Source organism: Capricornis sumatraensis, chromosome 13 (genome assembly GCF_032405125.1).
Source record: "Capricornis sumatraensis isolate serow.1 chromosome 13, serow.2, whole genome shotgun sequence".
In the NCBI taxonomy this organism is placed as follows: Eukaryota; Metazoa; Chordata; class Mammalia; order Artiodactyla; family Bovidae; genus Capricornis; species Capricornis sumatraensis.
Window position 1 is genome coordinate 71446149 of NC_091081.1, and position 15168 is coordinate 71461316.

General features: G+C 38.9%; 1 protein-coding gene across 1 annotated transcript in view; it reads left to right on the plus strand.

Annotated features, from left to right (window-relative positions):
- The window catches only part of ADGB (androglobin), a 184515-nt gene that overhangs the window by 141240 nt on the left and 28107 nt on the right, over nt 1–15168 (plus strand). The window contains exon 29 of the mRNA XM_068985429.1: nt 758–869. Within this exon, the coding sequence (XP_068841530.1) occupies nt 758–869 (112 nt within the window). The remainder of the gene's footprint in view (nt 1–757; nt 870–15168) is intronic.

Below are 15168 nucleotides of genomic sequence, written 5' to 3' on the forward strand. Positions count from 1 at the left end.
TGGTAAGGAATCTGTCTGCCAATGCAAGACACAAGAGACAGGTTCAGTCCCTGGGTTGGGAAGATCTCCTCCAGGAGGAAATGGCAACTGACTCCAGTATTCTTGACTGGAAAATTGCATGGACAGGGGAGCCTGGCAGGCTACAGTCCATTGGGCCACAGAATTGGGCACAACTGAGCAACTGATCACACACACACACACACACACACACACACACATACTAGATAATTTAAAACTTAGAAAAATTGTTTAAAATGTAAAATTCCTGGGGTAGGAGGAAGAAGAGACTAGCTGCTCCACAAAAAGCAGAAAATATAAATAATAAGAATAATAGATAATAATCAAAGTCATACCTTTCCAAAAAGCATAGGCCTAGCGTCTTTACAAAAGAGATCTAACAGACTTTTGAGGAGTAAATTATTCTAGAAAGTAGAAAAACAATACAAACCTTCCAGTATTTTTTAAGAGATTAATGTAATTCAGATTCCAAAACTGAGTAACAAAAGTAAAATAAATTTAACTTATAAACATGAATGCAAAAATTATAAATACTAGAATATATGATAGTATTGGTGGGGATACGAGGATATTATAGACTGTGGTATTACAGAATTTTGGAGAACATCTAACAGTATTTAATTAAATCATTATTGTATGATCCAGAAAAATGCATTTATTATGTGCCTAAAATAATAAATGATTAAGCATATACTATGTTTATTTTTATTCTTTATACTTAAATATTGCATTTTTCCAGGTGTACAAGTATATTATACAGTGTTTGGTGTTATATAACAGTTGGCCTCTCACTGAAAGTCAACAGATGTTTGTTCAAGCACTAAAAGACTTAGAGAAAAATGATAACAAAGGTATGTCACTCCAAATATTATTCCTGCATTTTATATCATCTATACATATTTAACAGTAAATTTGTCATGTAATTACTAAAACATTATTGCTTACAATTTGTGCTTTAATCCAGTGGCATTTCCTGTTCTATCAACTGATCATGCGATTCAACATTTTCATTATTTGGTTATGAAAACCAAAATATATATGATTGTTTAGTCAAGTTTTAACAAATTTTGTCCAGTTAGTAAAAATTACTTGATGATTATCTAACAAAGGTACTCTAAACTTTTCTAATTATAAATTATTTTTGTCCAAGTTATTAAAAAATATAACTTTAAAGATATGTTTTTAGAATATTTAAGAGAAAAAGAATCTTCCACTGAAAGAGAATTCAGGTTTATTTTTTCAAAAAGTAAACTATTCTCAATATTTCTGAGCAGGAAAAAATAGACTGATGCTTTAGATTTTTAAAAAATCTGAAACAGCCTCTACTCTTAAACATATATTGCATGTGTGCGTGCTCATGTCCGACTCTTTGCGAGCCCATGGACTGCAGCCTGCCAGGCTCCTCAGTCTATGGAATTTTCCAGGTAAGAATAGTGGGGTGGGTTGCCATTTCCCATTCCTGGTGATCTTCCTGGTGCAGAGATAGAACTTGCATCTCCTGCATTTCAGGCAGATTCTTTACCACTAAGCCACCCTGATGAAGTATAATAATTAAATCTAAAGCAATGAATATTTTCAATGTATATTCTTTTCAAATTTCAAGCAAGATTACCCAATCATAAAATTAACCTATGTACATTATTTCAAAAATAAAAGTGTACACTACAAAAGAGCATAATACAAGTCAGAGTGCAGAGCAACAGAAATTTTCACACACTGATGATGGGAATACAAAATGGTGCAGTCAAGTTGAGAGTTCCAATTTCTTACAAAACTGAAAATGCACTTACTACTGTGAAATAAAGTTCACAACTTATGGCAAGACTAGATAAGTTGAAATATAAAGATTTCTCTGTCCTGTGTCTTCCTGACTCTCCTCTGCTGTGCATTATGTATCTGCATTATGCGTCTACCAAGCTTCTTCCATCATCAGAAATACCTGCTCTGCCATAAAAAACAGCATTCTGCTAGCATCCACAAGACAACTCCTAAAAGATGACATTCCTTCTTGATGGTGCAAAGGGCTAGGATGATGCTTAGATCTGGATTGTGTAAACTGACAATAATATGTCAAGGGAAACCATCAACGTAATGAAAAGCAACTTATGGAATGGGAGAAAATATTTGCAAACCAGGTATCTGATGGTTAATAAACATATATATATAAACATAAAACACACATATATAAACATATATATACAAAGAAATTGTGTAACTCAGTATCAAAAAAAGAAACAATCCAATTAAAAAATGGACAAAGGATCTGAATAACATTTTCCAAAGGAAAACATAGAGATGGCCAACAGACACATGAAAAGATGGTTAACATCACTAATCACTGGGGAAATGTGATTCAAAACGACAATGAGATATTTTATTAGAAGGGGTATTAGCAAAGAAAGGCAATGCCAAAGAATGCTCAAATTACCGCACAAGTGCGCTCATCTCACATGCTAGTAAAGTAATGCTCAAAATTCTCCAAGCCAGGCTTCAGCAATACATGAACCATGAAATTCCAGATGTTCAAGCTGGTTTTAGAAAAGGCAGAGGAACCACAGATCAAACTGCCAACATCCACTGGATCATCAAAAAAGCAAGAGAGTTCCCGAAAAGCATCTATTTCTGCTTTATTAACTATGCCAAAGCCTTTGGCTGTGTGGATCACAATCAACTGTGGAAAATTCTGAAAGAGATGGGAATACCAGAGCAGCTGACCTGCCTCTTGAGAAACCTATATGCAGGTCAGGAAGCAACAGTTAGAACCGGACATGGAACAACAGACTGGTTCCAAATAAGAAAAGGAGTATGTCAAGGCTGTATATTGTCACCCTGCTTATTTAACTTATATGCAGAGTGCATCATGAGAAACGCTGGGCTGGAAGAAACACAAGCTGAAATCAAGATTGCCAGGAGAAATATCAATAACCTCAGATATGCAGATGACACCACCCTTATGGCAGAAAGTGAAGAGGAACTCAAAAGCCTCTTGATGAAAGTGAAAGAGGAGAGTGAAAATGTTGGCTTAAAGCTCAACATTAGAAAACTAAGATCATGGCATTTGGTCCCATCACTTCATGAGAAATTGATGGGGAAACAGTGGAAGCAGTGTCAGATTTTATTTTTGGGGGCTCCAAAATCACTGCAAATGGTGACTGCAGCCATGAAATTAAAAGATGCTTACTCCTTGGAAGAAAAGTTATGACCAACCTAGACAGCATATTCAAAAGCAGAAACATTACTTGGCCAACAAAGATCCATCTAGTCAAGGCTATGGTTTTTCCTTTGGTCATGTATGGTTGTGAGAGTTGGACTGTGAAGAAAGCTGAGTGCCAAAGAATTGATGCCTTTGAACTGTGGTGTTGCAGAAGACTCTTGAGAGCCCCTTGGACTACAAGGAGATCCAACCAGTCCATTCTGAAGGAGATCAGCCTTGGGATTTCTTTGGAGGGAATGATGCTGAAGCTGAAACTCCAGCACTTTGGCCACCTCATGCGAAGAGTTGACTCATTGGAAAAGACTCTGATGCTGGGAGGGATTGGGGGCAGGAGGAGAAGGGGACGACAGAGGATGAGATAGCTGGATGGCATCACGGACTCGATGGACGTGAGTCTGAGTGAACTCCGGGAGTTGGTGATGGACAGGGAGGCCTGGCGTTCTGCGATTCATGGGGTTGGAAAGAGTCGGACATGATTGAGGGACTGAACTGAACTAAACTGATTACCAAAGAGATAAGAGATAGCGGGTATTGGAGAGAATATGGAGAAAGTGGAACCATTATTACACTTATGGAAACGTATACTGGTACAGCCACTATAGATGGAGGATGAAGATCCTCAAAAAATTAAAAATAGTACTGCCATAAGATCTAGCAATTCCACTTCTGGGTATATGTTCTAAAGAAATTAAATCATTATCATCAAGCGATATCTGTACCTCCATTTCCATTGCGACATTATTTACAATAGCCAAGACATGCAAACAACCTAATTGCCCATTGCTGGATGAATGGGTAAAGACATAGTGATATATATATATGAATATTATTCAGCCATGAAAATAAGGAAAACCTGCCTTTTGCAACAACTTGAATGAAGCTTGAGGATATTATGATAAGTGGAAAAAAAGTCAGACAGAGCAAGCCAAATGCTATATGAACTCACTTGTATGCAGAATCTGAAATAAGAGAACTCACAGAAACATTGAACAGATTGGTGGTTGCCAAAAGGAGGCTGGGGGATATATAAAATAAGCAAATGTGGTCAAAAGACACAAACTTCCGGTTATAAGATAAATAACCCCCAGGGATGTAATGTACAGTGTGTATGTTTCTTAAGTTCAAAATCCAGCACAGGTGGATTTTCAGTATCTGAACACAGTAGTATAATTTAAGAACTAGAATAATGTAAAATGTAGATCTTGGTTATGGTACAAATTAATAGTATGAATTAAATTTTTTAAATGAAGTTAACATTAAATAAGGAAATACAGTAAAGTGGCTAAGCTACTGTACATTTGAGTAGTGGAAACTGGGTTATTTATCACCTGTAAAATTAGAACAACTTCTGTGTTATATAATAACTCCTCTGTTTCAGAGTTGTTATGAAGATCCAAGATAATATATATATAAAGTTCCTAGAACCCAGCAGCACTTCAAAAAATGGTTTTATCATTATTGTGTGTTCCAACTAGAAAATGTCTTCTTTAGGAGTAATTACATGTCTTCTTTTTTGACATCACATTTGACAATTTTAAGTGTGAATGATCAGCTGCTAAAATTAAATGACACCTTGTATCACCTTTGCTGAAAGTAGCAAAGAAATTCAGGATTGAATTGTATTTAGAATGAGCTAGGAAATTTTTTTATTTGAAAAAATATGTTGGACAATTTTTTTGAAAGTTACATAGCTTTTGAATTCAGAATAATCATTCTGTAATTTCATGCTTATAAATGTGCTTTTTTGGGTAGCCAATTAGTTTAAATTAAAATATGCCAATGTGTCCACTTCCATTTGTCAATTATATTTACAACCCATAGCCTACAAACTAAAACCTTAAGAGTGAGATATATTTTTGAGTAATTGTTATCAATGTCTTGAAACTATTAGCTTACTTTTCAATGATAAATATATCAAATATAAATTGGTCAAACTTTTCTTTCATTAATACGTTGGTGACCCAACTTAAAATTATATGTAAATTAAATGTAAATGTTGCCCCATTAATTGATTTAAACTCAATATCTAATTTATATGAGAAATAAAATATATTAATTTAATTTTTTTCAAAGATTTACTTTGTTACAACTCATGATAAAATGTAACGCCTGAAACTATTGTAAAACTTTAGAAAGCTTGGCTTCTGGTTAACATGAAGCAACAGCACCACCTTTAGTATATTTCAGTACTTTACGTTTTAGTGAAAATTGCTTACTTTCACTTAAGAAAATAGAAAATGGAGAATCCTGAGCAGGTAATATTTAGTGATATTGTCTGCCTTTATATGCATAATAATTAACAGCCTTGTTATTTTAAAGTCTTTATGTTTGTTGCTGCTGTTTAATCACTAAGTCATGTCCAACTCTTTTCTGACCCCATGGACCATAGCCCATCAGGCTCCTCTGTCCATGGGATTTCCCAGGCAAGAGTACTGGAGTGGACTGACATTTCCTCCTCCAGGGGATCTTCCTGACCGAGGGATCAAACACACATGGCCTGCATTGGCAGGCAGATTCTTTACCACTGAGTCACCTGGGAAGCCCTTTGTTTATGTTCCTGTCCTACATATTTGAAGTTCTAATCTATTTGCATTAAACATAAGCTTTATCATTCTCAAAAGTATTTGATTTCAAGTCCCAGTGCTAATTTTATTAGCAGAATATAAAATAATTTCCTGAATTCAAATAAATATTATTGTTGCTTTTTCTTAGGCACAATACACGCATGGTGTATCCAGTTCAGGGTCTTTGAAGTAACCAAAGGTTGTAGATACTATATATATTTATATATTCATATATGTATGTAACACATGCACACACCAACATAATTACAATCACACACGGTAAATATAAACAGAAAAACCTACATGCGTGGTATATTTTCAGTTCAGAGTCTGAAGAAACCAAATGCTGTAGATCGATCTATCTATCTATCTATCTATCTATATGTAGCACACAGACACCAATACAATTACAATCAAACTTGGTATATATAAATAGAAATACCATACATATATATATGAATATATAAATATATATAGTTATGTAATGCTCAAGTATGTCAACTTGAATATGTACTGTGCTTAGTCAGTCGTTTCAGATTTTGTTACCCCGTGGACAGTAGCCCACCAGGCTCCTCTGTCCATGGGGATTCTCCAGACAAGAATACTGGTATGGGTTGCCATGCCCTCCTCCTTAGAATATGCTCATTTGAGTGGAATCAAATATGCCTACTGTATGACTCATTAAAAACTATGAGCGGTAGGAAAAGAATGCCCCAGAAATACCTAATGGGGCAGCTTGAGATTCCATTTCATCAGACATTTGCTAACATCTTAAAAACATAGAGTGTATGATACTATTCATAGGTATAATCTTATTTCATATGTTCTTTATTGATTATTTAAAGTCTATGGGAATGGTGTCAGAGCTTCCAAGAGGGCACTAGTGGTAAAGAATTCTCCTGCCAATAAAAGAGATGTAAAAACGTGTTATGCTAGAGATGTAACAGAGTTATGCCAAGAGAACACACTGATCATAGCAAACAGCCTCTTCCAACAACACAAGAGAAGACTCTACACGTGGACATCTACACATGACCAGATGGTCAATACTGAAATCAGATTGATTATATTCTCTGCAGCCAAAGATGGAGAAACTCTCTATACAGTCAGCAAAAACAAGACCCAGAGCCAACTGTGGCTCAGATCATTGCCAAATTCAGATTTAAATTGAAGAAAGTGGGGAAACCACTAGACCATTCAGGTATGACCTAAATCAAATCCCTTATGATTATACAGTGGAAGTGACAAGTAGATTCATGGGATTAGATCTGATAGAGTGCCTGAAGAACTAGGAATGGAGGTTTGTGAGATTGTACAGAAGGTGGTGATCAAGACCAGCCCAAAGAAAAAGAAATGCAAAAAGGCAAAATGATTGTCTGAGGAGGCCTTACAAATAGTTGAGAAAAGAAAAGACGTGAAAGGCAAAGGAGAAGAGGAAAGATATACCCATCTGAATGCAGAGTTCCAAAGAATAGTAAGGAGAGATAAGAAACCCTTACTCAGTGATCAATGCAAAGAAATGGAAAACAATAGAACGGGAAGGACTAGAGATCTCTTCAAGAAAATAAGAGATACCAAGGGAATATTTCATGCAAAGATGGGCACAAAAAGGACAGAAATGGTATGGACCTAACAGAAGCAGAAGATATTAAGAAGAGGTGGTAAGACACAGAAGAATATACAAAAAACCATCGTATCGACCTAGATAACCACGATGGTATAATCACTCACCTGGAGCCAGACATCCTGGAATGTGAAGACAAATGAGCTTTAGGAAGCAGCACTATGAACAAAGCTATTGGAGGTGATGGAATTCCAGTTGGGATCATCAAATCCTAAAAGATGATGCTGTTAAAATGCTGCACTCAATATGCCAGCAAATCTGGAAAACTCAGCAGTAGCCACAGGACTGGAAAAGGTTAGTTTCATTCCAATCCCCCAAAAAAGGAAATGCCAGAGTATGTTCAAACTGCTGCACAATTGCACTCATCTCACACGCTAGCAAAGTAATGCTCAAAATTCTCCAAGCCAGGCTTCCGTGAACTTCCAGATGTTCAAGCTAGATTTAGAAAAGGCAGAGGAACCAGAGATCAAATTGCCAACATCTGCTGGATCAACGGAAAAGCAAAAGAGTCCCAGAAAAACATCTATTTCTGCTTTGTTGACTACACCAAAGTCTTTGACTGTGTGGATTACAACAAACTGTGGAACATTCTGAAAGAGATGGAAATACCAGACCACCTGACCTACCTCCTGAGAAATCTGTATGCAGGTGAGGAAGCAGAAGTTAGCACTGAACATGGAACAATAGACTGGTTCCATTTTGGGAAAGGAGTACTTCAAGGCTGCACATTGTCACTCTGTTTATTTAACTTATATACAGAGTACCTCATGAGAAATGCCAGGCGGAATGAACACAAACTGGAATCAAGACTTCCAGGAGAAATATCAATAACCTCAGATATGCAGATGACACCACCCTTATGACAGAAAGTGAAGAACTAAAGAGCCTCTTGATGAAAGTGAAAGAGGAGAATGAAAAAGTTGGCTTAAAACTCAACATTCAGAAAACTAATATCATGGCATCTGGTCCCATCACTCCTTGGCAGATAGATGGGGAAACAATGGAAATAGTGAGACTTTATTTCTTGGGCTCCAAAATCACTGCAGTTGGGGACTGAGCCATGAAATTAAGAGATGCTGGCTCCTTGGAAGAAAAGCTATGACCAAACTAGACAGCATATTAAAAAGCAGAGGCATTACTTTGTCAACAAAGCTCTGTTTAGTCAGAGCTATGGTTTTCTTTTCTTTTCTTTTCTTTTTTTTTTACTTTACAATACTCTATTGGTTTTGCCATACATTGACATGAATCTGCCACGGGTATACATGAGTCCCAATCCTGAACCCCCCTCCCGCCACCCTCCCCATGTCATCTCTCTGGGTCATCCCAGTGCACCAGCCCCAAGCATCCTGTATCTTGTATCGAACATAGACTGGCAATTCGTTTCTTACATGATAGTATACATGTTTCAATGCCATTCTCCCAAATCATCCCACCCTCTCCCTCTCCCAGAGTCCAAAAGTCTGTTCTATACATCTGTGTCTCTTTTGCTGTCTCGCATACAGGGTTATTGTTACCATCTTTCTAAATTCCATATATATGTGTTAGTATACTGTATTGGTGTTTTTCTTTCTGGCTTACTTCACTCGGTATAATCGGCTCCAGTTTCATCTACCTCATTAGAACTGATTCAAATGTATTCTTTTTAATGGCTGAGTAATACTCCATTGTGTATATGTACCGCAGCTTTCTTATCCATTCATCTGCTGATGGACATCTCGGTTGCTTCCATGTCCTGACTATTATAAACAGTGCTGTGATGAGTAGTCATGTATGAATGTGAGAGCTGAACCATAAAGAAAGATGAGCACTGAAAAATTGATGCTTTTGAACTGTGGTATTGGAGGAGACTCTTGAGAGTCCTTTGGACTGCAAGGAGATCCAACCAGTCAGTCCTAAAGGAAATCAGTCTTGAATATCCATTGGAAGGACTGATACTGAAGCTGAAACTCCAATACTTTGGCCACCTGATGCCAAGAACTGACTCACTGGAAAAGACCTTAATGCTGAAGGCAGGAGCAGAAGGGAACAACAAAGGATTAGATGGTTGGATGGCATCACTGACTCGACAGACATGAGTTTAAATAAGTTCCTGGAGTTGATGATGGACAGGGAGGCCTGGTGTGCTGCAGTCCACGGGGTAGCAAAGAGTTGGATATGACTGAGTGACTGAACTGACTAAGAGACGTTGATCCGATCCCTGCGTTGGAAAGTTCCACTGGAGTAGGAATTGGTAATCCACTCCAGTAATCATGCCCAGAAAATCCCATAGACAGAGTATCAGTGAGTTCTGCAGTCCATGGTGTTGCAAAGAGTCAGACACGACTGAGAATCAGACACGACTAAAAGCCAAATATAGGGGAGCAGTCCTAAGATGGTGAAGGAATAGGATGGGGAGACCACTTTCTCCCCCACAAATTCATTGAAAGAACATTGAAGGCTGAGAAAATTCCACAAAACAAATTCTGAACACTGGCAGAGGACATCAGGCACCCAGAAAGGCAGCCCATTGTCTTCGAAAGGAGGTAGGACAAAATATAAAAGATAAAAAGAGAGACAAAAGAGTTAGGGATGGAGACCCATCCTGGGAAGGGAGTCTTAAAAGAGGAGAAGGTTCCAAACGCCAGGAAACCCTCTCACCAGCGGGTCTGTGGGAATTTGGAAATCTCAGAGGGTAACATAAACGGAAGGAAAAATAAATAAATAAATAAACCCCACAGATTACGTGCCTTAACAGCAACCCCCAGCAGAGAAGTAGCCCAGATGCTCACATGTGCCACCAGCAAGCATGGGCTGAACAGGGAGGCGAGGGCTGCACTGCTTAGGGTAAGAACCAGGCCTGAATGCCCTGAGGGCAATCTGAGGGAGCTAAGGTGAGATAGAAACCCAAACTGCGGGATAGCCAGAGAAAGGAAAAAAGAGAGAGAGAGAGAACTATCCCGCAAAAAGCTCTAACATAAGGCACTGCTGGGCCTGCTCACACAACAAAGGACTGAGCGAATACCAGAGGAAAGCTAGCCAGCTGGCTAGCCAGAGGCAGGGAGGCAGGCAGGCAGCAGCCAGAACCAGAAAGGGGCCATCTCGGCCCTGAGACAGTATCCTCTACCAAACTGTGAGCAGGCTTCCGGTTGCTAACCAAGACTTCCTGGAATTCCGGATTGTTGACATCCTCTTGGAGGGTCGCAGCCAGAGACCAGCTCCCCAGTAGAGACACACTGCACACCTGAGACGGCGTGCCCACTGCGCACCCAGGAAACAGAGCGGCTGGGATAGGAGAGGCAGTAAGATGCACCCCTCACCTGGGGAGAGTGCGCTCACCAAGCACCTGGTCACCTGAGCTGCTCTGACCCAGGAGGAAGGGCATAAAACGCAGGCCCAACTGAGTCTGCACCTGTGTGGAGTACCCGAGAACCGGAACCTGAACAGTTTAGACCTGGGAAGTGCAGGCAACCCAGGGCCTACTTTAGACAGTTCCTCTGCAGAGCAACCTGGAGCCTGTGCAGAGTAGACCGGGAAAGCACACACGCCATGAGCGGGGGCAAACCCAGTGTGGCCGAGACACTGCGAGCACTCCCAACACATGCCAGTGAAATTTGCTTGCAGTGTTCCTCCCTCCCCACAGCACGACTGAACAAGTGAGCCTAGATAAGTGACCACCTTCACCCCCTTGTGTCAGGGTGGAAATTAGACACTGAAGAGACCTGCAAACAGAAGAAGCCAAAATAAACAGAGGGAACTGCTTTGGAAGTGACAGGTGCAACAGATTAAAACCCTGTTAACCCTGTAGTTAACACCAACTACGTTGGAAGGGGCCTATAGATGTTGAGAAGTACAAGCTGGAACAAGGAACTGAAACTGAAATGACCCCACCCTGCCTGCAACAGCTCCAGAGAAATTCCTAGATATATTTTTACTATTATATTTTCTTAATTAAATTTTTTTTAATTTTTAAGTCCTCTATGACAGGGAGGCCTGGCGTGCTGCGATTCATGGGGTTACAGAGTCAGACACAACTGAGCGACTGAACTGAACTGAACTGAACTGAACTGAAGTCCTCTATTACTCCTTTAATTTTCATTTTTATAACCTACTATTACCTTGCAAAAAAAAAGACCTTATTTTTAAGGCAAACTTCATATATTTTTAAAATAATTTTTGTGATTTTGTTTTTTTAATATTGTATTTTTGAGAATCTAACCTCTACTCTAGATTTTTCACCTTTACTTTTTGGTATTTGTTATCAATTTTGTACCTTTAAGAATCCAATTTTCAGTACCCATTTTTACTTAGGAGTGTGATTACTGTCTTGATTACTCTCTCCCCTTTTGACCCTCCTTTTTCTCCCCCAGGTCACCTCTATCTACTCCCTCCCCCTTCTTTTCTCTAGCCAACTATGAATCTCTTTGTGTGTTCCAGGCTGTGGAGAACACTTAGGGAACTGATTACTGGCTAGATCTGTCTCTCTCTTTTTGATTCCCCCTTTTCTCCTCCTGGTCACCTCTATCTCCTTCCTCCCTCTTCTCTTCTCTGTGTAACTCCGTGAACCTCTCTGAGGGTTCCAGACTGTGGAGAGCACATAGGGAAATGACTACTGGCTAGATTGCTCTCTCCCCTTTTGAGTCCCCCTCTTCTCCTCCTGGTCACCTCTATCTCCCTTCTTCCTCTTCTATTCTCCATGTAACTCTGTGAACCTCTCTGGGTGTCCCTCACTGTGGAGAATCTTTTCAATGTTAACCCAGATATTTTATCATTGGTGCTGTATGGATGGAGAAGTCTTAAGGCTACTTTAAGAATAAGACTGAAAACCAGAGGCAGGAGGCTGAAGTCCAAAACCTGAGAACACCAGAGAACTCCTGACTCCAGGGAACATTAATCGATAAGAGCTCATCCAAAAGCCTCCATACCTACACTGAAACCAAGCACAACCCAAGAGCCAACAAGTTCCAGAGCAAGACAAACCATGCAAATTCTCCAGCAATGCAGGAACATAGCCCTGAGCTTCAATATACAGGCTGCCCAAAGTCACACCAAACCCACAGACATCTCAAAACTCACTACTGGACACTTCATTGCACTCCAGAGAGAAGAAATCCAGCTCTACCCACCAGGATACTGACACAAGCTTCCCCAACTAGGAAACCTTGACAAGCCACTCGTCCAACCCCACCCACAGGGAGGAACCTCCACAATAAAGAGGAATCACAAACTGCCAGAATATAGAAAGGCCACCCCAAACAGAGCAATCTAAACAAGATGAAAAGGCAGAGAGATACTCAGCAGGTAAAGGAACATGATAAGTGCCCACCAAACCAAACAAAAGAAGAGGAGATAGGGAGTCTACCTGAAAAAGAATTCAGAATAATGATAGTGAAAATGATCCAAAATCCTGAAAACAAAATGGAGTTGCAGATAAATAGCCTGGAGACAAGAATTGAGAAGATGCCAGAAATGTTTAACAAGGACATAGAAGAAATAAAGAAGAGTCAATCAACAATGACTAATGCAATAAATGAGATCAAAAACACTCTGGAGGGAACCAACAGTAGAATAAAGGAGGCAAAAGATAGGATTAGTGAGGTAGAAGATAGACTGGTAGAAATAAATGAAGCAGAGAGGAAAAAAGAAAAAAGAATTAAAAGAAATAAGGACAACCTCAGGGACCTCTGGGACTATGTTAAATGCCCCAACATTCGAATCATAGGCGTCCCAGAAGAAGAAGACAAAAAGAAAGGCCATGAGAAAATACTTGAGATAATAGTTGAAAACTTCCCTAAAATGGAGAAGGAAATAGTCATCCAAGTCCAAGAAACCCAGAGAGTCCCAAACAGGATAAACCCAAGGCAAAACACCCCAAGACACATATTACTCAAATTAACAAAGATCAAACACAAAGAACAAATATTAAAAGCAGCAAGGGAAAAACAACAAATAACACACAAGGGGATTCCCATAAGGATAACAGCTGATCTTTCAATAGAAACTCTTCAGACCAGAAGGGAATGGCAGGACATATTTAAAGTGATGAAAGAGAAAAACCTACAACCCAGATTACTATACCCATACCCAGCAAGGATCTCATTCAAATATGAAGGAGAAATCAAAGGCTTTACAGACAAGCAAGAGCTCAGAGAATTCAGCACCACCAAACTAGCTCTTCAACAAATGCTAAAGGATTTTCTCTAGACAGGAAACACAGAAAGTGGGTATAAAGTCAAACTCAAAACAACACAGTAAATGGCAATGGCATCATACTTATCAATAATTACCTTAAATGTAAATGGTTTGAATGCCCCAACCAAAAGACAAAGACTGGCTGAATGAATACAAAAACAAGACCCCTATATATGTTGTCTACAAGAGACCCACCTCAAAACAAGGGACACATAAAGACTGAAAGGGAAGGGCTGGAAAAAGATATTTTACGCAAATGGAGACCTAAAGAAACCAGGAGTAGCAATACTCATATCAGATAAAGTCGATTTTAAAATAAAGACTGTGAAAAGAGACAAAGAAGGACACTACATAATGATCAAAGGATCAATCTAAGAAGAATATATAACAATTATAAATATATATGCACCCAACATAGGAGCACCACAATATGTAAGGCAAATGCTGACAAGTATGAAAGAGGAAATTAACAATAACACAGTAATAGTGGGAGACTTTAATACCCCACTCACACCTATGGATAGATCAACTAAACAGAAAATTAAAAAGGAAACACAAACTTGAAAGGACACAATGGACCAGCTAGACTTAATTGACATCTATAGGACATTTCACCCCAAAACAATGAATTTCGCCTTTTTCTCAAGTGCACACGGAACCTTCTCCAAGATAGATCACATCCTGGGCCATAAATCTAGCCTTGGTAAATTCAAAAAAATTGAAATCATTCCAAGCATCTTTTCTGACCACAACACAGTAAGATTAGATGTCAATTACAGGAGAAAAACTATTAAAAATTCCAACATATGGAGGCTAAACAACACGCTTCTGAATAACCAACAAATCACAGAAGAAATTAAAAAAGAAATCAAAATATGCATAGAAACAAATGAAAATGAAAACACAACAACACAAAACCTATGGGACACTGTAAAAGCAGTGCTAAGGGGAAGGTTCATAGCAATACAGGCTTACCTCAAGAAACAAGAAAAAAGTCAAATAAATAACCGAACTCTACACCTAAAGCAACTAGAAAAGGAAGAAATGAAGAACCCCAGGGTTAATAGAAGGAAAGAAATCTTAAAAATTAAAGCAGAAATAAATGAAAAAAAAAAAAAGAGACCACAGCAAAAATCAACAAAGCTAAAAGCTGATTCTTTGAGAAGATAAATAAAATTGACAAACCATTAGCCAGACTCATCAAGAAACAAAGGGAGAAGAATCAAATCAACAAAATTAGAAATGAAAATGGAGAAATCACAACAGACAACACAAAAATACAAAGGATCCGATGCATGAGACAGGGTGCTCGGGGCTAGTGCACTGGGATGACCCAGAGGGATGGGATTGGGAGGGAGGTGGGAGCAAGGTTCAGGATATGGAACACATGTACACCCATGGCTGATTCATGTCAATGTATGGCAAAACCAATTCAGTATTGTACAGTAAAAAAATAAATAATTAAAAAAAAAAAAACCAAAGGTACCTTCAGCTTCATTGAATTCTCACTCAGTGGTATTCTTCCATCCAGCCCAACTCTTTGCAGCATTTACTTCGATGGAAAGGGAAAGCTGTATATA